The 22,462-nt window shown below is 36.3% G+C and overlaps 1 protein-coding gene across 3 annotated transcripts in view; it reads left to right on the top strand.

Annotated features, from left to right (window-relative positions):
- Positions 1–22,412, top strand: part of VSTM2A (V-set and transmembrane domain containing 2A) — a 25,132-nt gene extending 2,720 nt beyond the window's left edge. Inside the window, exons 2-5 of one of the 3 annotated variants that reach the window (XM_015619603.2) lie at positions 144–310; positions 1,341–1,391; positions 4,742–5,078; positions 20,684–22,412. In XM_015619603.2, the coding sequence (XP_015475089.1) occupies positions 144–310; positions 1,341–1,391; positions 4,742–5,078; positions 20,684–20,730 (602 nt within the window). In that variant the 3' untranslated portion in view covers positions 20,731–22,412. The remainder of the gene's footprint in view (positions 1–143; positions 311–1,340; positions 1,392–4,741; positions 5,079–20,683) is intronic. The other 2 variants (XM_015619602.2, XM_015619601.2) reach the window with 2 other exon arrangements.
- Positions 22,413–22,462: the final 50 nt, after the last annotated feature.

Below are 22,462 nucleotides of genomic sequence, written 5' to 3' on the forward strand. Positions count from 1 at the left end.
GGGAATTATAAGAGTGGGAATAAGAAAAGAAAACAGTTAATTTAAAAAGAGGCGTATGGGGGATAAAAACATAAAAAAGACAACACAAGAAGGAGAGAATAAATGATTAGTAGGTAGCAACATGTTATGCATTTATTTTACAGCAAAATTCACAGAGTTTCCCCGAAATGTCACGGCCACTGAAGGGCAGAACGTGGAGATGTCTTGTGCTTTCCAAAGTGGCTCTACTTCGGTGTACCTTGAAATCCAGTGGTGGTTTCTGCGGGCAGCTGAGGACCAAGAGGCTGGAGCTGAGGTGACAGGCACTCAGGTACTGATCCTCTGCCATGGGGACCCAAAACCATCCGGAGAATGCTGCAGAAAGGATGGGGAGAAAAGAGGAGAAGGAAAGAAGGGAAGAGCAGAGGGAAGGCTCTGAATCTTCCTAGGGATTTAATTTTGACTATAAAATAATAGAGCAGGAACCTGAAGACAAAAATGCCCACCTCAGGGGATAGTGCCTTTGGTTCCTGACACTTCATGTTGCAGCTAGGGCTGTTCACAAAATCACACAGATTTTCCAAAGTCTATTTCCCCACATGCCTGCCTATCTATCTATCTATCTATCTATCTATCTATCTATCTATCTATCTATCTATCTATCTATCTATCTATCTATCTATTTATTGTTGCTTTTCCCTATTTCATTTTCCCTTGGAAAGCAGATGTTCCAAGATAGCTCCTTGTGGGAATTTTCTATTTCCCATGTGACGAGATCCTACACGTGCCTTTCAATGTCCAGCTAGTGCAGTCGAGTTGGCAGCCCTAACTCCGTATGCAGCTGCCACAGGAGGGCACACACAGAAGGGGGAGGGGGAGACAGGGGGGAACCAATGCCCCTAAAGAAGTAAAACCCCAAAATCAGTCAACAGGGTGATTTCATCCTTCTGAGCGGAACAGGAAGGGCCATGTCCACTCACTGCCATCCAGGGATGCTCGTCCCTATGGCCGATGGTATCTCCTTACCGGGCTCGGCAAAAGACTCCCAATTCCAGGCGGGAGGGTGGAGGGTCTGCTGGTAGGTGCCCCTCGGCCGCCCGTGACGGCTGTGCCCGGCTATGCCCGTCTGTTCGCCAGCTGTGCCCAGCTGTTCCCCGGCTGTGCCCGGCTGTGGCCGGCTGTTCCCCACCTGTGCCCGGTTGTGCCCGGCTGTTCCCGGCGCGGCCCGTAGGGGGCAGGCGCGGCGCGCGGCTGCGCGGGCTCCGCGGCGGGAGCGGGAGCGGGGCCGGGGCCGGGGCCGGGGCCGGGAGCGGGGCCGGGGCCGGGGCCGGAGACCCACGGCGGCGCTACTTTCCCTGCAGGTGGAGCTCCTGCCCGAGCGGGACCTGGACAGCGACGGCACAAAGATCAGCGTAAGTGTCGCCGCAGGGCGTGGGCAGTCCCCGCCGGCCGAGGGTCCCTTCTCCAGTCAGGGCCCACCCCGCCTCTGAGCTTCGAGTCTGGTTCTGCCTGGCATCTCCTCCCTATCCGCGCTGCAGACTGCGGGTGCTGGCAGCCCGCAGTTCAGCGGTTGGACTCGATCGTCTTAAAGGTCTTTTCCAGCCTAAATAGTTGATTCTATAATTCTGTGACTACTTCCTTGCCGGCCCTGGCAGAAAATGTCAGGACAGCCTTTCCCCATGTAGCCCCCCCACACCCATGGACATGGAGGCATCGACCATCCCGGCCGAGGCAAAGTCCATTGGCAGACCCTGTTTGTACCCTGTACCCTGTGCAGCCTGCGCCCATCCTTGCATTTCTTTTCTGGGTAACTGCTGAGTCTAACTTAGCACACCAATGTTGGTTTTAAGGCTGAAATTCGCCCGTGAAGCTGCACTTCCCATTAGTAGGGTGTGCAACTGCTTAAATGGGTGTTTTCTCAGGTCCATACCCGCTGGCAGAAAGCAAGCTCAGAAAGTCTTTGGACAAAAAATCCCCACTGGGAGCAATCAACTTCTGGCCACCGAGACTCTGTTTTACGAAAGTGAGATTCTAACACCAGAGTTACCAATCTGCTGCTTGGAGATTAAGCCAGAATCTTATCTCAACAGATTTATAAAGCAGCGTTGCTCCATTTCCCCTCCAGCTGTTCCCTACAGGGAGAGGATGTCTTCCACAGCCGACTCGTGTCCTGAGTCAGGCACAGCCAAAAGGCTGCTTCTGATCTCAGGATAGGTCAGATCCTCCTCCCTCAGGATCCCAAGAAATGTGTGGTGGTGGGATGATGTGTGGGTGCTCACTGCAGTGGAAAGACACAGACACTTAGCAGATACTGCAGCATGAATGTTCCCTTTGAGCCCAGAGGGGTTTTCCCTTTCTCTGACACGATCGCTTTGGAAGTGCTTTTTAGCTGCAGACAAGACTTTAAGTACTAGCAAAGCTTAAAACAGCAACAAATAAAGGGGAATAATTTCTGACAAATCCTTTACTCTGCTGTTTTTTGATGCCTACAAATAACAAACCAAATAATTGCAACAGGTCAAAGTGCACCTAAGTATAGCTGAAGAGTCTAAATGAGAACTCAGGTGTGCTGTGTTCAGTACAATACATATTCTAGCCATACTTATATTTCCTGTGCTGCTTCTCACCATTGACTAGAAACAATTTATGACATAGACCATATCTTCAGTTGCATTTGTAGACTGTCTTAGAAATGAGGCTCACATGTGGTCCTTGGATACTATTCCACTAAACATAGGGCTAGCAGATAATTCGTTCCTTTTCAATAATGGCTCATTTGAAATCCCTGAAATAATCCATAAGAACTGAGACACAATATAGACTGTAAAGCTTATCTGATCTTTGAAGTTACAAATCTCCTTCATTAAGTATAATAATAATTCATGAGAAGGTATTTACAGTGCTCCTATAAGTTTGCATAAAACATTTATATTTGTAATAAAAATAGTCAACATTATGTAGAAGTCTACTTTTTGCAAATGTAGCCTTTTTTTTTTTTGAAGGCATATACAGATCCATTAGTACTAATGTAAATCATCATCATGAAGAGAAAACTAAAGTACATTTAATAAATATTTTAAGAAATGGTCGATGTGTGCTGAAATACACCATTTCTATCTGTTCTAAATGATAAAGCAGCATGAACTGAAAACATGCATATGTGTTGCCTGCAACGATTTCTAAATTTCAAATGCGAAAGTCGAAAACAATTCCGTTTCTCACCAGGGCTATGCAGCACTGTTAACTTTGTGGCTATTATGTAGGAAGAAATGAAGGCACAATATGACCTACCAATCTTCTTTCCATTCATATGAATCTTCTTTAATCATTTTTCTGGACATGAATTGTTCAGTAAAGGTGTATTATTATTGAATATGATCTGAATAACTATCCAGCACTTTCTGTGCAATTAATATTGCATATGTTATGCCTGTAATATGTAAATGTATGCAATCCATACTTTCATGTTTTTCATGTATAAATTCAGAGCTGGGTACAACACAACAGGCTATAAAGTCCATCCAGTACCTTAAAGCAATGACAAATTTTCAAGTATTACTCTACAATTTATCAAGAAGGCCGAATAGGTGCCTTGCCAATACTGGTTACTACAGTAGGCCAAGCTATCAGGAGCATACAAAAATGTATGTCTAGCTTCAATCTAGCAGTCCTCCAGTTTTTGTGATCTACCATGTATTCATCATCTTGATGTGTCCTTATTGGCTGTCATTGATACAACACAAAGCAACCTTTGCATTCAGGTTATGTAATGGTGGAAGTAAACTAGGTTCAGAAGTTCTTCAAAGTTGAAGATTTATATCCCACTGAATACCTTTTAACTGGCTTCCTGTGAGGCAACAGATACTAATTCAGATAGAGAGTAATAGGAAATTAATTAAATATAAATTCTCTAAAGCAATGAACATACGGAAAGGAATCTGTGTTAAGTTTTCTCAAAGCATATTAATACATATCACACATTTCTGGATTTTAATTTACTCGTATGCTTTAATTATCTGAAATAAAAATATGCTGCCCTCAGATATTAGAAATAATTAAAAATAAATCAGGAGTCTTTTTTTAACTGACAACTCTTAAAACAGTTCTGAATATGTGCTTCTAACAAGTACACAGATAAATAAGACAAAAGAAACAACCTGACATAATATGCCTTGTTATCATTAACAGAAAAAATTACCAAATGTTTAGACACACTTGAAGGAGGAAAACTGAATGTAAAATATAGTTTCAATGTAGTGAAGAGTACAAGCTAATCTAATAAATAGGTATTAACATAGTTTAAATCTTGGCGAGTATCTCCAGCAAAATTGTTAATATACTAGTTCAGAAACTGAATTATTCAATAAAGTCAACTAACTGGAAAGTTTTAACCAATGAAGTGCACAGATACTAGGTTTACATAAGAAAGCTCATTAAGAATGTTCATGATCTTAAGCAATTAATTGGAATGAATATGGTAGTTTGGGGTTTTTTTCTTGAGGCTAATTAGATTTCAGAGCAAACCATCTAAGCAGATTTGGAAAGAAGACATCCTCATAGATACAATTAGCCATACTCATCCTTGATGTTACTTCCCTGCAGTAAGCACAATCACACCATTGAGTAAATTGGTTCTATGTCCATAAAGTTTTTCCTAATAAAGAATTTATGTTTTTTCTTTTTTCTTTTGTTTGTTTTCTTTTTGTTTGCTTGTTTGTTTGTTTGGTTTGTGTTTTTTTTTTTTCACCTGGAAAATTTGCAGACAGTGAAAGTACAAGGGAATGACATCTCCCACAAGCTGCAGATTTCGAAAGTGAGGAAAAAGGATGAAGGCTTGTATGAGTGCAGGGTGACCGATGCCAACTATGGAGACCTTCAGGAATACAAGGCCCAGGCATTTCTCAAAGTCAATGCTAATAGCCACTCTCGGCGAATGCAAGCCTTTGAGGCATCCCCAATGTGGTTGCAAGACATGAAACCTCGTAAAAACATCTCAGCAGCTGTCCCAAGTAGCATCCATAATTCTGCCAATCAGCGTGTACGTGCCACCTCCAGCCCTGAAGCAGCAGCCAAAATCCCCAAACAAAGTCCACAATCAGGTATGGTAAAGCATTTTGAGCTTTCATTTGATTGCTTACCAGCATGTAAAAGGAGGCTAAACCATAAGGTAACCAGGAATTGTGACTAGGAAGAATATGGTGCTCATTTGTTCCTCCTTCTCTCTGGTTCTATTCTTCCTGCTATCTCTTTACTTCATAAAATCTGAAGAATAAATTTTTGAGCAGAAGAAGCAAAAAACTTTAAACTTCTATACTTGAATTTTATCTCTACCAGTTTTACCCACCTAAAGCTAGGTCTCAAATCAAAGCTTAGTTTTCCCTGTAGTGCGTATGGAGAGACAGGGGCATGTAAGCAAATGACTCATCTCATTTTAAGATGTCTGTGCATGATAAATTAAATAAAACACTCATCCAGATGTGTTTTCTTCCTAAGTTATTTTACACCAGTCACCTTATATCTTCAACATTTGTTAAATTAATTTACTTTTGCTGTCAATACTATTTTCATAGGGAACTTGACTTCTAAATCTAAACAGAACTTTGATATGCCTGATAGTTTCTCTGTTGTGTAGGCTTTAGAAAGACCATGGGTGTGTCACAGAATGTGTGTTTGTCATCTTCAGATGCTTGATCATTGGCTTTGAATCAAGGGTTAAAATGGCAGTTCCTCCATTGTCTGTCATGTAGAAATTAACATTTTATACATTTTGTTGGCGGGATTTTGTTCAGCACTGCATACATAACCTATAAACAATATCAGTCTTCATTTTCTACATTGATACTGTAAAATTCACAGTTATGCAAAGGTACATGAATATACAGGAAGTGCAGTTCTATATGAAGGCAATAGAGAAATGGACAAGATAAAAATGGAGATATTGTAAATTATTAAATATCCTCTGGAAAACAAACAGCAAGTTTAAGGGTTTCTGAGTTATTTCTATTTATACCAAGGGCCAATGTAAGGCACAAAATCACAACCTACTAATGGAAGCTAATTAACTCTGATGCATCATTTTTCTGCTAGTATGTTGTTAAATCAAAAACTGTGAATACAACAAATTCCATTGCACACCTATTGTGAAATCACTTCAAAATTACAGTCAAGAAAACTTAGAAAGACTTTTTTATAAGGAAAATGCATTTCCTTACAGATTGGAACAATATGATTATTAATATAAAAATTTTTATTGCTGTTAAAAAAGGTGATGTGTATACTATCATTATTTTAACTCTGTATACACTTTTTAAAACTTATATAAATTACATTCAGTTTTCTTTCCCTGAAATGAAGCTGCTACTTTCATTTTTAAGCTCTTCCAAAAATACTTAAGCTGTTAAAAGAAAATACATATTTAACTTGATTTAAAACCACCATTTTACAATGGCTTTCCTATCAGGTAAAGGTATATAGTTCTTATTTTCCCTTGGAAACATACATTTCCCCATAAAGGGAAAACTCTGCTTTCTATTCCATCCTACATGAAATTAATTTTAAAAATCCAAAGTTAGGAAATATGTAGCAGCAGACTATACTGCATTGCAGCTGAAGTGTGCACAAAACAGCTAATCCACTCAATCATTTTGTATATATAATTTACTCTATAGTATTGCTTATGTCCTTAGTCTAAGCTTATATCCTTATGTCCTTAGTCTGATTACTTGACTTTTTTTATTTGAGACCTTATAGGTTATTACATTAAAAGATCTCTGTTAAAAAAATCTCTAATTTTTTAGTTGAGCAAAGATTAATGTGGATCAAGTACAGACAATCCTAATGAAAAATAATTTAAAAATTGAACAAATAAAACATAGTTTAGTTTTTTTAGATAATTTTTTATGACAAAACACAGACAAATACTGCATTCATCAGAGGTGCAGCTTATATTCTGAAGAAATAAAAGTGTATCAGGAATCACTTGTATGCTTAATTTGAATTTAATGGTCACTTGTACACAAATAATTGGTGACATTTTTGACATCAGATTTTAAACATCAGTTCAACTGTTGAGAACCTTTTGAAAAGGTTGAAAAGCTTTTCTTTTCTTTACTTGAAAATATCTTGGCCTGGCTCTTCCAGCTGTGGTGAGATTACAGTTGTTCTACAGTAATAGAAATACCCACAGAAGCATAAGGAAATGGGGAGTTTTAACTTTATCTAACTTGGGAGAGCAGCTTCAGCTGAGGGATATGTCAGTCATGAGACCTCAAAGAAAGCAGAAATGAAGTGTCATAGAAGTTAATAATATTTTTATGATACAGAATCAACACAACCTGCTTACTTTATCAAACGAGAAAGTCTTCCCCTCTTTAACATCATGCTAACCATATTTATGCATGCTCAAGACTGCTGTGTGATTATATTATATGTAAGCAATGTATCCATCCAGCCTAGAACTTAGAAACACGTTTGTGTGATACAAATGTATCATAATTAAGTACATATTTGTACTTGAAAGACGTACAGGTTGTGATGTTTGTTCATGTTGAGTAAAACATTGACTTCAGCACTACTGCTTGAAGAGAAAAGTACTATTAACCACAGGTAATTTTATCAAATATTCTCCAGTATAGAGAGCTGGTATGTAGTTTTTGGCAAACAATAAATTTGACTGCTATGCTCACAGATTATTGTGAAATACATTTACAACAATGGGAAACCTGACACTGTGGAATTATTTTGAATTCTCTATTCAGCTACTGCTGAAGAACTCAGCTAATAATATATGAAAAATTGACTATCAATATTTTGTCCCCAAAATTTAATTTTAAAAGGTAGATAACACTCTGCTCAACTCCTTTTATCCTGAAGTACACTGCAGAATTTTGTTTATTTCTTAACAGTATATATATTACTATGAAGCTCTATAAAAGCACTTTACAGTCACTACCATTTTAAAACATCAGCACTTCCCAACTGAAAGATATTTCTGCTATTCTCTTACTTTGCTCAAAAGTAAGAATATCTGTGATAACTGTCATGGAACTATATAGCCACAGCTGACAAATTAAAGTGCTACAAAGCCCATTCAGTATTTTGCACTGCTCTGAAAAGCATTATGTGAGTGTGAAAAAAAAATAAATTTATTACTGTAAGCATAATGTAGATTCAATACAGGAAGAAATAGCTAATGAGAACATCTCCCACAGAGAGTATTCATATAATATAGTAAGAAGCACTAAATGACTGTCTCAAAGTCAAAAAGTCAGGGAAGCAGAAGTCAAAGCCAACATAGCTTGACCCTTTCATTTCATAATTATGAGCTGCAGCAAATGAAGTAACCCATCACAGCTTAATAGGAATGAACAGTAATTTGACAGAGTAATCCGTATACATCCAAAAAATGGCCTATGCAGGAGGAATGAGATGCATTTTTTTTCTCTTAATAATTCATAACAACCTATCTTTTTCCAAAGGTAAAAGTACAGAGTTATGAGAAAGCTTTGCAATTCTAAGGAATTAAATGAGGTCCAAGAGCTAAAATGAGTTCAGGTGAAAGGAATCCAAATAATCTCCAAGCTGCAGCAAATGTCATTGTTTCATGGATACAAATCTAAAGTAACTCTACTGCCTGCATTCAAATCACTCAACATTTATAGCAACAAAACCAGCTGAAGAATTTGTTGTGCTGAGAACGAGTATATCCCCCAAGCTCTTCCTGTTCTGCCAATGCTCTGTTAAAGCACTCAAAGCCATTAGTTGCTTTTCAGACTCAAGAAGATCAGTCTCAGAGAATTATAAATGAAGGAGTGACAATTAGGTCAATTTTCTGCCTGCTTATATACAGACTCTGCACATTTCTAGCAACTTTTCATTCTTTCATGAAGTAACAAATTCATCTATTCAGCTATCTACATGCCAAAACTTCTGTGATGATTGCAGAGTTCCAACAAGTGACTTGAAAAGGAACTCAAAGGAGAAGGTGGTACTTACCTAGGCAGAATGACCTGGATTCCTGACATCATAAACCACACTGAGAAGCTTATCATCAGGCATGAATGCAAAACAAAGAGGATAAAAATTTTTCTTTCAGTCTGTTCATACTGATAAACTGAGAACATTACTTCCTGTCTCCATTTTTGTCTACAGAATCAGGAAACTTTTATCATCAACCTATTTTAAGCACAAATTTTATGTCCAGTTTGGAATCTTTTAGGATATATACCAGTTTCCATGTTTTTTAATTATTTTTATTTTTTTACTATAAAAAAACCTCTATTCTTTTATTATTTTTATTCTATTTATGTTCCATCTCCTCTCAAAGCAAAGACACAAAATATCTGCTCTAGCTTCCACCAGGTGGAGGCCACAAGGTGACAGCCACCATTACTGCTTTCTTCCCTAAAAGAATCTTTGGCTTTCATAGTTACTGTTTTGGAAACTGAGTGCCCATAAGGTTGGGAGGCACCAACCATTACTGTGATTGTGGCATAGAAAAAAGTCAAGTCCTTTGGACTTCCTGAAAGCAAAAGCCCAGTAATGGTTTTGTTCTTGTTCGGAACATTATTCAGCTGTTCTAAGAAATACTTGCAAAAACACTATTCCAATTTACAGCTGTATAGACTGCAACCTCTTTTTTTACTTGAAATACACACTTTGATCCCCTCTTCGTGAAAAGATGCTGCTCTACTTATTTTAGCTTCTCAAAATAATGGAATCAATTCAAACCGTATTAGTTGATGTAGCCCTAATAACTAGTTAGCTCTTGACCTTGAAACTGTAAACATCTTTTGAGAAATGCTAATATGCTCTGAATAAATTCATTGACAAAGCATCTTTACAGTAGCTAACCCACCACTCTGTTTTCTTAAGACCAGGATTTCCAATGCAAAATCAACTAAATAATGCCTTATGTTTCTTTTTAAAAACCCACATACTAATTTCTTATATGTGTGTACTTACTGAGAGAACAGAATGCATACAAGTACTTAAAATCCTGTTCCTAGTGCTTAGTTCACCTCGACCCAGAAACAAACTCTTCTTGTTGTATCTGCAATTCTAACTCCTGTCACAAGCACATTAACTACTTTTTGTAACCATCCCTCATTGCCATTGCCAATCACCATTACTATACCACGGCCAATCTCTATTCATTCTATCCCTCTTATAAAAACAGGTTTGAGAATTAAGAGGAGAAAGCAATCACCAGCCACTACTTGTTCCTTTTTCTTGTTATACAAGTTTGAGCAGTTGTGCAATCCCCCATGCCCATACCAGACTAAGTACTGATGTATGCCTCATTACAAAGATATTCTTTCTGAAATCAGAGATATTATTTTCAACCTTAGCTATGCCCATGGTTAATCACTAATATTACGTCACAAGAGAAAATAATAGTCTTCTAAAATTTCTTCAAACAATAATGGGATTTATTGTTAAATATTTGACAGCATCACTGTAACTCATATTTCTGTAAAAATTATGGTATTTGCATGCTGCATTAGGTATTTTTCTATTATGAAGCCAGTCATGAAATAGTGAGAATAGACACAGTTGAAACTAAATGTACAAAGTCTAAGAAAATAATTTTGCCCTTTACCCATCTCCATTGTAGTTTATATAATGCACATGTACTGAGATCTTTCCTATTCTTTTAGTAGCATTACCAGTGTGTTTCACTGTCTGTCATTGCTACATATGCACTTAATCATATGTCTTCCTTTCTTTTAGCTGTTTAAAAAGAAACCTTTCAGACTAACCTCATATTTAGAACATACAAGAATCGGTAGGAGATCACTCCAGAGCTCGTAGAGTAGCAGAATCACAGTAGTTCTGTTCTACATGCCTGATACAACTTTCTTTTGTAAATATCATTAGACATATTGCAGGTGGGCACATATTCAGTAAACAAAGAGAAGAAAATAAAGGAAGAAGAGAAAAAAAAAGGGTGGGGGGGAAGCTGTATATGATTTGTTTGTCAGCTCACTCAAATTGCTTTTCATTGCTTCACAATCAGACAGATTGCACTGGGTCATCAGAGATTGCAACATATGTGACAGGGCCTGCTCTTGAAATAACTGAAGGGATTTCCTTGCTTCAGAACACAACCCTTTTATTACTTGACAGATATACAGCAAAGCAGAGGACATTTTTGCTTTTTTCAGATGAGAAGCAGGAAGTTTCCCATCTCTGGTGCCCTACTTCTTTATGAAAACCCTTTGCATCACATAAAATGAGAAGGAATGTGTGCAATTATCTGCTGGCTAAAACGGATACAACTCTGCTGAAGTCTAAAGGATATCATTCATCTAAAATAGCAAAAAAAAAATGGCTAAAGGATAAGGATGAAGATGAATTTTCTTCTGCTCATAATGTGAGAGTGAATTATGAGAAGAATTGAAGCTTTGCTCTGATTGTACCACCTGAAAAAGTTTAGGACAGTGAAGGTTTCTGGGAACTGAATGAAGGGAAGGAAAACACCTGAAAACTGCTCTTTTCAGCTCACAGATTCAGGGGGAGAGGGCATTCTTGATGGTGGGTTTTGTTGCTTCACTTTTTTTCTGTGTTCTTTTTCTTCACTTTTGATAAACTTTTTTTCTAGTGTTTCTCTTTGAAACCTTAGCCTAGACTAGCTAGAAAGCTCAACAATTTCAGTATCTTCTTATTTCCTAGAGAGGGATTTTATATTGGATTAAATAATTTAAAAGCTTCAAAGATATTCCAGAGACTGTTACTATATTTACACTACAGTAATAATCAATTAATTCTTCTTTGTTGATGATAAAGCTGGATGATATTTGAAGAGCAACTAATGATCTTGTTGCCTACCTTGAGGAGAGAAGACTCCAAACTCAATTTTTTCCTATCATAAGGAAGTTGCCACTGTACTTTTTGGCAGTGCAGATTGTTATCCTGTCTGTGTGTGGGTGTTCTAGTCAGATCCATCTCACTGAAATTTGTTCCCTCATCTACTCATGAATGCTGTCTTGGAAAAAAGCTGCCTAATTTTCTGTGACTAAAAATGTGAAAGTTAGTTGCACAGCCTCATTTACAGTGGTTCAAACATTCAATCTGTGTGTTCATCAATCAACAAAAATATAAAGAAAAAATCTGGATGCTACTTCTGCTGCCATTCCTATTTCTACTGCTGTTATTACCTCAGCTGCTGTTGTTTCCTTTGACACTGACTGAGGATTTTGGCCACCAAATCACAGCCACAGGGCTATAAGGATTATAATTATAAAAATGACTTCAAAAGACTACAGAAGACAGTGTATCCATCTCCAGTTCATTCTTTGCCACTGAAAGAAAGAGTTCAAAAGACAAGATATTTTGTCAAGGAGCAACAATAAATCAATCATGAAGCTAAGAACTAGCAGTAGATCTCATTCAGAGGGTAATGGGGCAAAATGGGTAGGAGCTATGCATTCAGAGGGTGCAAGGCCCTTTAGTAGAATTATAATGTTAGTTAATATGACTACATAGGTTTTTGCTTGTATGAAATTTCTATCAAAATAACAGGTCAGTTACCTATTTTGAACTTTTCTGAATTATTACCACACATTCAATATTTACTATTCAGTGACCATCTTTTACCTGAAGACTCTTCTGATTAATGACATTTCATGCTTATGATTGATCCCTCATATCAGATATATTTGGCACAAATACTTTGAGTTTCATTCTCACAATCCACAATTTTCAAGCTTGTGTACTGTGTTTGTATGGGTGGGTTTTTTTGTTTTTTTCAATCCTTTTTTTATTTTTTTCCAAAACAGAAATAACAAGGGTAAAGGCTTTGGATTGTGAGCACCGATTTAGCTCTAGCAGTTTAAAATATTGCCACACAAAGTATTTGTCTTTTCCAATAAGAAGTTGTTGCCCCAAAACTGGATGGCAAGGGGAAATAGGTGTCCACTGCTCAGCTTTCCTAGTTCGCAGGGTCAAGCCTCTCTGTTGTCATAAAGTTATCTATGACAGCTGATAAACTAAAACAGAGTTCTTAAATAAAAATAAGTGAAGAGATGGCATGGGGTTTGCTTGTAACACTTCTACTATTGGGGATTTAATTTCCATAAGAGAGGGAGGCAGAGAGATGGAGCCACTATCATCTTAAACTGCTCCAGCTAAACCCATTAAAAACTCGTGAGTCATAGCTCTTAGATAGAAGCACCTTCTGTTAGTCATAGACATTGTTCTAATCCCTGTAACAACTGCATTATTCACCAGGCAAACAAAGGATCAGAGGAATGGTCCCTGCCTAAAAACACTTACCATCTAGGAATCAGAAGAAAACATACTCATCTAGTGGAAACATAGCTGAATTCCATGAAAATAGCTCTTATATAAATGATGTAAACAGAGGGAGACTGGATTGACTGTATGTCAAATATAAGCCTAAGTGTCAGGTGTGAAAAATGAGAAAAGGGGGACTGCATGTCACATATTGAAGTATTTACCAAAAAAATCATAATTTTTATTCAGTCTGTGTGATAATGCCCTCTTTGTATATGTTTTTCATGACAGAGCTGTTGAAGATGACAGTGTAATATTAAGTATCACCCAACTAAATTTTCTTTCCACTAGATGAAAGAATTAACGAGATACAAAAGCAAAGGGGGAAAAAGACACATGCTATTATCTTCTTCTTCAAATAAAAGTCCTGTTGTAGCTTTATGGTATCTTTCAAAAATGGCTCCATTAAATTAAATTTGGCATATATGAAATATACACACATTTATATACACATTACAAAATGCTGAACAGTTTTTGCTGGAGCCATGTTTAGTTACAATATGCACAAGCTGGCTACTAAAAAATAGTCAATTCAAGCATTTTGTTAACAGCCCAAATTCCACCTTCATTCAGTATAGGGCATAATGATATGAAAGTACAGGATCAAGATGAGTTACCACAGAGCAGTCAGAAAAAAAACAACTGTATTTGCTTTGGAATCAGCAATTTCATACAGATAAATACAAATGCACCAGTTTGTATTTTTTTTCTGTCACACTTAAAAAAAGGTCTAAGATATTTTTTATCCATGGTTTTGAGAGATAGGATGAAAGAGAAGAATGAGAGGGAAAAGTGCCCATTGCTGATAAGAGCAGTCAACAAACCTACTGCCGGTTGTTCTGAAAGAAGACCAATTATCAATTGTACTTGATTAAATTTGCACATTCCCCTCCCCCCCCCACACCTCTGCTTTGAACTAGTGCAAAAGGCATTGTTTCCTGGACTACTTCTCACACAAGTTTTATTTAAATAGCTAACACTTAGATTCCACAGACTATATGCAAATACCTCTTTTAGCAACCATTTTCCCAAAAAGTACTCTCTCACTGAAGTAGAAACAGCTGAAGTCAATGCATTACTTACACATGTGAAAAAATATTTTAAAACTTTGCAAGTTTTAAAACCAGCTAAAGGAAGGAAGATAATTAGGATGTCTGCTACAAGTGGCTGATATTTGGACATTTGTGACAGTAGGCAGAATGTCATTCTCCTGAGAAAGTCAGGGAAGGTAGAGAAATTGGCTAAGTCAAATACACTATCCAGTTAATCTTTCTGAAAAGCTGTGTTTAAACTCAAGTCACTTTTGGCTATTTTCATCAGAAAAGTACAAACATCTATAAATGTTGATGAACTCCTCGTTTTAATTATATGTTTAAAGGTCTCACACCTCCTTCCTTTCTGTTCAAGAGAAAGGGATGACAGCGTTGAATCATTTTGGTGATCTCATTTTCATCTTTGACAAAGACATTAGAGATTCTCTTAGCTTTTTCATAGTGCATGATGGCCCAATTAGGAAGCCTGACTCTACTCATGAGGCTAAAGAATGAGATATGAACAAGAGCACTTTTTTAAGAATTAAACAGGGAATGATGACTCTCAGATATGTTCTAGTAGAAAGACAAAAATGACAAGAATCAAATTTTTCTCTAGGTAGGAGTTAATGTCAGGAATGATGTAGAAAGTGATCTGAATGTAAAATTCTAGGTTATTTCACACCAGTATACACTTAATTTTACTTCTGTCCATCTTGGCATTGTGAAAATGCAGAAGTCATTCAAAGTCCCATTCCTCTTTCTTTCCCCTTTCATACTGCAATCTGTTGTCCTTTTATTGTTTTACTATGGCTTGTTCTGGACCTCTGCCTGAAGCCAAGTATCATTTTTCCTACATGCTACCAGTATTTGAAGTCTCCTAGTATTTTTCTCTTCCATGTATTTCCATCTCAAGTTTGCATTAGGACCTGGGGTGTAGCTGGCAGCAATGTAAAGGCTGTGATTTCCCTTAGCCCACAAAGGGCTCCAGAAGTTATTGTGGCTCAGATTTCTGGAAGAACTCTCTCCTCTGATTAGGGTTGGAAAGTTGTAACTTTTTTTGCCCCATTACAAGACTGAACACCTCTGGGTGCCTTACCTACTAAAAGCTAAGGATTAAGAATCCATCTAGAATCCCATCTCTCTCATCTCCTCTTCTGGGCATCATTAACAGAAAAGGAATAGACATCAGATCATAGAACAGAGCTACATGCTGAATGCAAAGTCTAAGTAGACTTCAGGAAAATTCAGTACATAACCTGTTCTAAATATCTTCTGTTGTGTGAGACAAATTCATTTGCCCTTTGCAGTATGTGATGAACAAATCACACTCTTTTAAGCTGCTTTCTGCACAGCTAATGGAGAAAGATGGAGTAAAAGCCTAAGAAAAAGGGTCTTCATTGAATGTATTGAATGATACTGTTCATCTTCATTCAGTCACTCAGTTCCCCAATATCAAACACAGATGATTGAGCCCTAAAACACAGTTGAGAAGTCATTCCCCCAGAGAGTGGAAGGGGGATTTTACATTCGTGGATAAGAAAATTTCTTTGTGAATGGGTATATTTATCCCATCACTATAGAAAAGATATACACAATTGTGATTTATGCAATTCAGAAGAATAAGAATAATAGCAATTGGTAGGCCAGAGGGGAAGAATCTATTTATTGAAAACCTGTGTGGGACATACTCAAATAAAATTTCAAATGAAATCAGCCATACTTGGTTTTACCTTTCTTTATGGAAATAAAATTGCAAATATCCTCCAGGTAATCTTATGGTTCATTTATGTCCCCAGTAAAATTAAGGCAGGTATCACATGAACTTTTACTTACTCATGAATTTTTATTTACATTGCATATAAATAATGCAAAATTATGATTTCATGTGGTTTCAACTGGGGCTGACAAGAATAATATTTCAAACCTGACAGTATAAAGCAAAGCTATATGTTGCAAAACCAGGCACATAAAGATAGAAAACCTTGGCACAAATTCTTGAAAAATGAACTTTAAAGGTTTCAACACCTATGCAATTTCAGAAATCAGTAGAAAAAAAAATTAACTCATACCCAGCACAGCCCAAATATAAGTCTTTGAAATATATGTATTTTGGTCTAATGTAATACATACAGAGAATCTGGGATGGACTTTTTTTGTGACTGGCTGTATTTCTCCTGTACTGGTCAGCACAAAGTCAGGACTCTATGAAGGCATTACTCTTTCCTGTGATCAGTGGGTTACTACTTAAAGGTAACTCAAGGATACCTTAACTAGACTTGCATGTTTAGTAAAGTACTAAGGAAAAGCTGTTGAATTTTCACATTCCTTCTGTTACTTGTATGAGAATACACTGTACATCATACATGCAACAGTAAGAGACAATTTAAAGAGGCTCTGACAGGTATTGAGGCTCAGAATGCTGGACTCTTTCCCATCCCAGAGAAATCCTAAACCTTAGTAAGCACAAGGAATGTCAAACTTGCTAAACTTCAATTCTGGCAGATGCAAACTGAGACCCAGGGTGGTTTACCATATAAGGCACTCTTACAAGTAGAAGATGCTAAAATTTTAGTTCCTCAGGAAGCTGCTTTGTTTACAATTCAGTGTTTCTTCTAGTTGTGAAAAATATATGGGCAAAATTATTCAACCATCCCTGCTTGCATCCCCAAATACCATGTATCAGACAAATTTTGTCTATTTAATATTTTGTGATGGCAAGGGATCATGCTTGATTTTATTCAGGCATGGAATGAGTAACTGCCTATTTGACCAGTTGCATTTTACTAAGACTTTATCATTTCTGGTGCTTAAGTGTTCTAAATTAAATTCATTAACAGAGCAAAATTGATGTTTAGTTGTGGGGTTCATACACTATGAGCCTTGAAATACAAGAATTTGTGACAGAGACTTTTTTTTTTAATTTTGAACACTAGAGTCACAATTATTTATCACTATTTTTTTCCTTTGTGTTCCTAACATTTAAGTAAATCATAAATTCAAATAAAACACAATTTCAAACATGACATGAACTAATATTTCATGCTGTTACACAAAAACTTATCATCACATGCCTTTGGCAATATAGCGTTTGTTTACAGGAGAAAGCTAAGTATTTCAGGGACATTTGCCCTTTTGGATATTTGTTAGGAGCAGGAAATAAAAGATGACTAATGGGGATTTACATATCACAAGAAGAATTTAACTGAATCCCTGTAGCTGAAAGGCAAAACTGGGGGTGGTGAGAAAGTCTGACCCACACATCAAGTGGAATTTAACTAATAACATTGAAATAATACACACATATATTACATGACAGTTTTTCTGACTGTCTTTGAGGATTACATAATTTCAGTCCAGCTCTATCCAGTGTTGTTGACCTGCAATAAAACTTCTTTTCTCTCATTCTGTTAATAAGAAAACAATGCTTGAAATGGTGGGATAGTGAGTAATCAGTTTAGCAAATCCACAGCCAGATACACAACTTTTAACTTACATTAGCATGCTCACAGTTCAGGTGATACTATTCAAGTCCTAGTCAGAATGGTAGACTAAAAACACACCTGCATGGAAATCTGAATTTGGATACAGTCAAACTGAGTCTCTGATTTAAGCATCTTATGACTTCCAGATTCTAAATTGAAATGAAAATTTATTGATACTTTTTGTCACTTTTATAAGATGAAAAACAAAATAATAAATATGAGCAAAAATGACAGAAGAGAAAAAGGAAAAAAAATAGGAAAAAGCTGCTTTCAGATTTATGTTCTTGTTCTTCTTTTGCAGCTTTCACTGTTGCAAAATCTTAACAAATACTTAGGTTCATGAAAGAAAAATACAATTCTTTCTCTCCAGAAAAGAAAAATGAAACCTGAGTATGGTTAAACTTCAATTTTATTTCATAAAGCATCACTGAAAAGATGAGAGCACACCTAATAGCCATATATGTCACTGTATATTGCAAGTCAATTTAATGTGGGCTGAGATATGACAGAAAGTTTCTCTGTTTGGATTAAACAGCATTTTGGAAACTATTAAAAGATCTAATAACTAGTTCCCAAAACCTTGCAGAGGACACTGTCTATTAAAGTTTTTTCCAACAATCCAAATAGACTCTTTCTTCACATAGAAACTGAAATTGTTTGTTATTTCCCCTAATTTTTTCCAATATGTTCAGAGTTGCTTTAGCTTGCTGCATGTACTCTAATCTAAATCCCCTGCAAGATAAACAAGCTTGCTGTTTAGAGAAGAACATGGATGTAGAACGTGTGAAATGAATTGGAGGGAAGCCATGATTTATGCAGAAACTGATCATTATAAATAAAAAAGTTATGTGTATGCATTATATATTACCTCCTAATTTGGGACCTACAGATTGTCTTATTGAGAAGAAAAGTGAAATGAAAACAAAAATCAGAGAATATTTGATCTGCAAATATGGTGCTGCTTTTCCCACTGTGACATATTTTAAGTTAAACTTATTTTATATCATATTTTTTCCCTTCTGCACATTACAGCTTTACAATTCTCAAATTGTAACATCATTAATTGTTATAAAAACTCTTAAAAGACATTAATGAGATTCTTCAAAGTTCCATTATATGTATTTTGTGCAGATGAGATGTATCTCCAAAGACCTCTTTAGAGCTGTATCGAGACATATTTCCTTGGTTCAATCAAGAAGAAAAAAGATTAAATGGAATAAAACAAGTAAAAGTAATTTGATGCATCTAGAAATGATCTAACACTAACAAAGATTCTAACTAAGTTTTGCTAACCTCATTAGGAAAAGAAAAGTCTTCGTAAAAATCTGTCAAATGACAGCTTTTTCAGAGAGAGAGAACAAAGTCATGCTGCAGTAAAACTAAAATCTGAAATTGAAATTTTGGGTTCAGGATCATAAATATTATTTGTGTGAGAACAACAGACAGGAAAAGGTTGCAGCAAGTTTGCTTGTGTATTTGCTTGTTTGTACTACAGAGCAAGTGTCCTGAGAAGTGCAGCAAACTATGGGAGTGTAGAACAAGTTATGTTTTCAGACGGGCAAGAGAACAGTAGGCTTCCCATGTCTTCTTTCAGTAGAAACTAAGCTCAAAGTTCCCTTGGACTTCTCTTGGAAAAGCATTAGTAATGTCTTTTAGACAAGTTTTCATTTAAAAGTTAATATTTATTTAGCAATTCAGTTCACACATGTATAATTGAAATGTCATTATTGCTTAGAAGGTCTTATGTATGTGACAGAGGACTAAGAGTGTTTTATGGCAACCACTATATATGTAACATCTCACACCATATATTTACCAAAGCAAGCAGTATTTATCTAAAATCTGTGATTTAGTTTAATCCCCCTTTCAAGAAGGAAAAGATTACGAAAGACAGGAACAGAAATAATTCTTGCTTCACTTACAATTAGCACATACAGAGAACAGTGTTACATCTGAAAACTTTAAAAAATGAGCACTTGCCTGGATTTCTTCTTGCTTTTATTCTGTGTATTCCTTATGATAAGATACATGTGCTTTTGGGGGCTCCAATGAAATCCATAATTTTGTTTACTATTAAGTTATTTACAAAAATATCTTATACATGATTAATATATTAAAAAAAACCCAACAAATTATTACAGATCCATAATTATAATGGATTGCCATTGTTACTTTGTTATAGGACTGATGCATCTAACCATCAATAATATTTATCCTTTTCAAATATATGACACAATCATAAAATCTATTAATCATGGATCAACCTGTTATAATCTGAACTACTACTTACAGTGCTACCAAATCACATTTATAGTTTTGACCTCAAGTAATTAGTTTCAAATTCTGAATGTAATTCTAGCTGATACAGGGAGTTATCAAGCACTGAGACTTGGCATGTAAGACAACTAAATACTCATGCCCTTGGTGTATGAACATTTCAGTTTAATCAGTCTATCCCCGAATGGTTTCATTATGCTAGCATACTAAATATAAAGTCTTGGGTTTAGAAATAATTATATGGACCACTGTTTTCATAGCTTTTTAAAAAGAAAACAAAGTCTGGTATAATATAATTTCTAAAAAGTAAATAGTCCAAACCTTTTGGCAGTCTGTTTCCCCCTTGTAAATAGTACTGCCATTTGCCTGTATCTCCTCTGGTTTACAAGAAAGGACTCTTTAGTCACTAGATGACTTTTTGTTAGCAGTCAATGATGTGATGCTGGAAACTGATTTTGTAAAGAACAGTCTGAGGTGGAAGGTGTTTGGCTTTGTTCCTCTTGGTTGATGGTTTCATTGGGTAATATTGTTTAAAAAGACAAGAAAAAAAAAGGAAATCAAAACAAAGAAAACCTCCCTGGGACTGAAATACTTTGTATGTGTTGTTATTTGCAGTGCATGCCAAGACATTCATGGGCACCAGAGCCAACCTGGCGAGCTAATTAAATAAATAAATGTATATGTTTAAAACAGCCTTATAAGGAGCATTGGAAATCTGCAAGATGAGCGAATATCTTATAACTTCTTCCGCAGGTGCGAGGATAGCTACAAGCCATGGACTTTCTGTCCTGCTTCTTGTTTGTGGCTTTGTGAAGGGTGCTTTGCTTTAATCTAAAAGTGCTGACTTTTTCCAATATCACTTTCTCTTCTTAAAGCAAAGAGCAAATCGCCTGTAAAATCCACGGAGCGGACAGCAAAGTTGACCCTAACCTCCAACCACCACTCTGCACCCAATGTACTCTAAATCTCTACACAAGGAGCACCTTCTTCAGGAAGTACAAACAAAATTACTAAATAAATAAAATAAAATAAAATAAATATAAAAAAGAAGAGGATACCACATGTTTTCTTGATATATCTTATTTTCTTTGGCGTATCACTGATATTCTTTTTGAAGAGAACTGGTGTGATGTAATCAAACTTTTTGTAACAGCAAGACCTAGTTTCCTTTTCTTTCGGCAAGGAGAAGCCTCATCCTTGACTTCTCAGGGGTTGGCCTGCAAGTCTTCAGTATTACAGAATTAACCATGGATGACACTTGGTTTCCTATGCTGAAAGAACCGTTCCAGCCTGGGAGCAAAAATAGGCAAATAATAAAAAAAACATAGTGATTTAACATAAATGGAATACACACTTTATCAAAAGGCCTTTTTTTTCTTTTTTTCTTTTTTTTCTTTGCATGAGGAATAGGAAGGAGAAAATATATTCTACAAAGCAGCTCAGCAGATGAGGGGAAGTTGCTTCTGAAAAACATATGAGGCTGTTTTTCTTTTGAGATTTGTTTTTCTTTTTGCTTTTCAATATATTATCCTTTTCTCCCTTTGACGTTTTTTTCCTGTCTTTCTGTTTATTTCTTGTTCAATGGTGGCAAGTACCAACTTAGGCCAACCCCTGATGACTATGTGGAGGTTTAAATATATACATCCTGGTTTTTTTGTGTGTGCGTTCTATATTTCAGTGTGTTTTATCTAATTTTGCAACTCCTGTATATGCAAAACTAACTTAAATTCTGTAAATTGCTTAAAGTCTATGTGATATAACTTCAGAGTAGACATACTTTGGTCCTCATGCAAGCCAGTTTTTAATATTATCTGTATGTTGTGCCACCAAGAAACATCTTTATTTCCTTTTTTGATAAAACACCACTTTTTAGTTTGTAATTCAGTAATGTGTGGATTTTGTAATGCATATCTTCACTTTGACTGGTTTGACCCCCTTCAGCCCTCTGTTTACTCTGTAAATGCACATTAAAATTTGTTATGGTCTCTAGACAATGAATTATTTTAGTTTGTATGTTGTGTTGGAGTTCAGATGCTGAAAGCTCTTTGAACTTGTGATGTTTATAGAAGATGAAGTGATTCAATCACTAGAGACTGTAAAATGCAGGTATGCAGTCAAATACTGCACATAAAGGAAGGTTAGAAACAGAAAACAGACAAATAAACTAGAACATGTCTTTAAGGATGTTCTTTTGGTAAAAAGTTATAGGAAAGTGAATTTATTACACTGGTAAAATATATTTGCATCACAGCTCCTTCTACATGGCCAAAGAAGTGTCTTTGAAAGTGGATTGTCATTACTCATTGATATTACTAATTAAAATACTTTCTGTCTGTGAACTGAATGTGAGAATTTTGCTGTTGAATGATGTAATATGTGTTACATGAATTACAT

Source organism: Parus major, chromosome 2, assembly GCF_001522545.3.
Source record: "Parus major isolate Abel chromosome 2, Parus_major1.1, whole genome shotgun sequence".
In the NCBI taxonomy this organism is placed as follows: Eukaryota; Metazoa; Chordata; class Aves; order Passeriformes; family Paridae; genus Parus; species Parus major.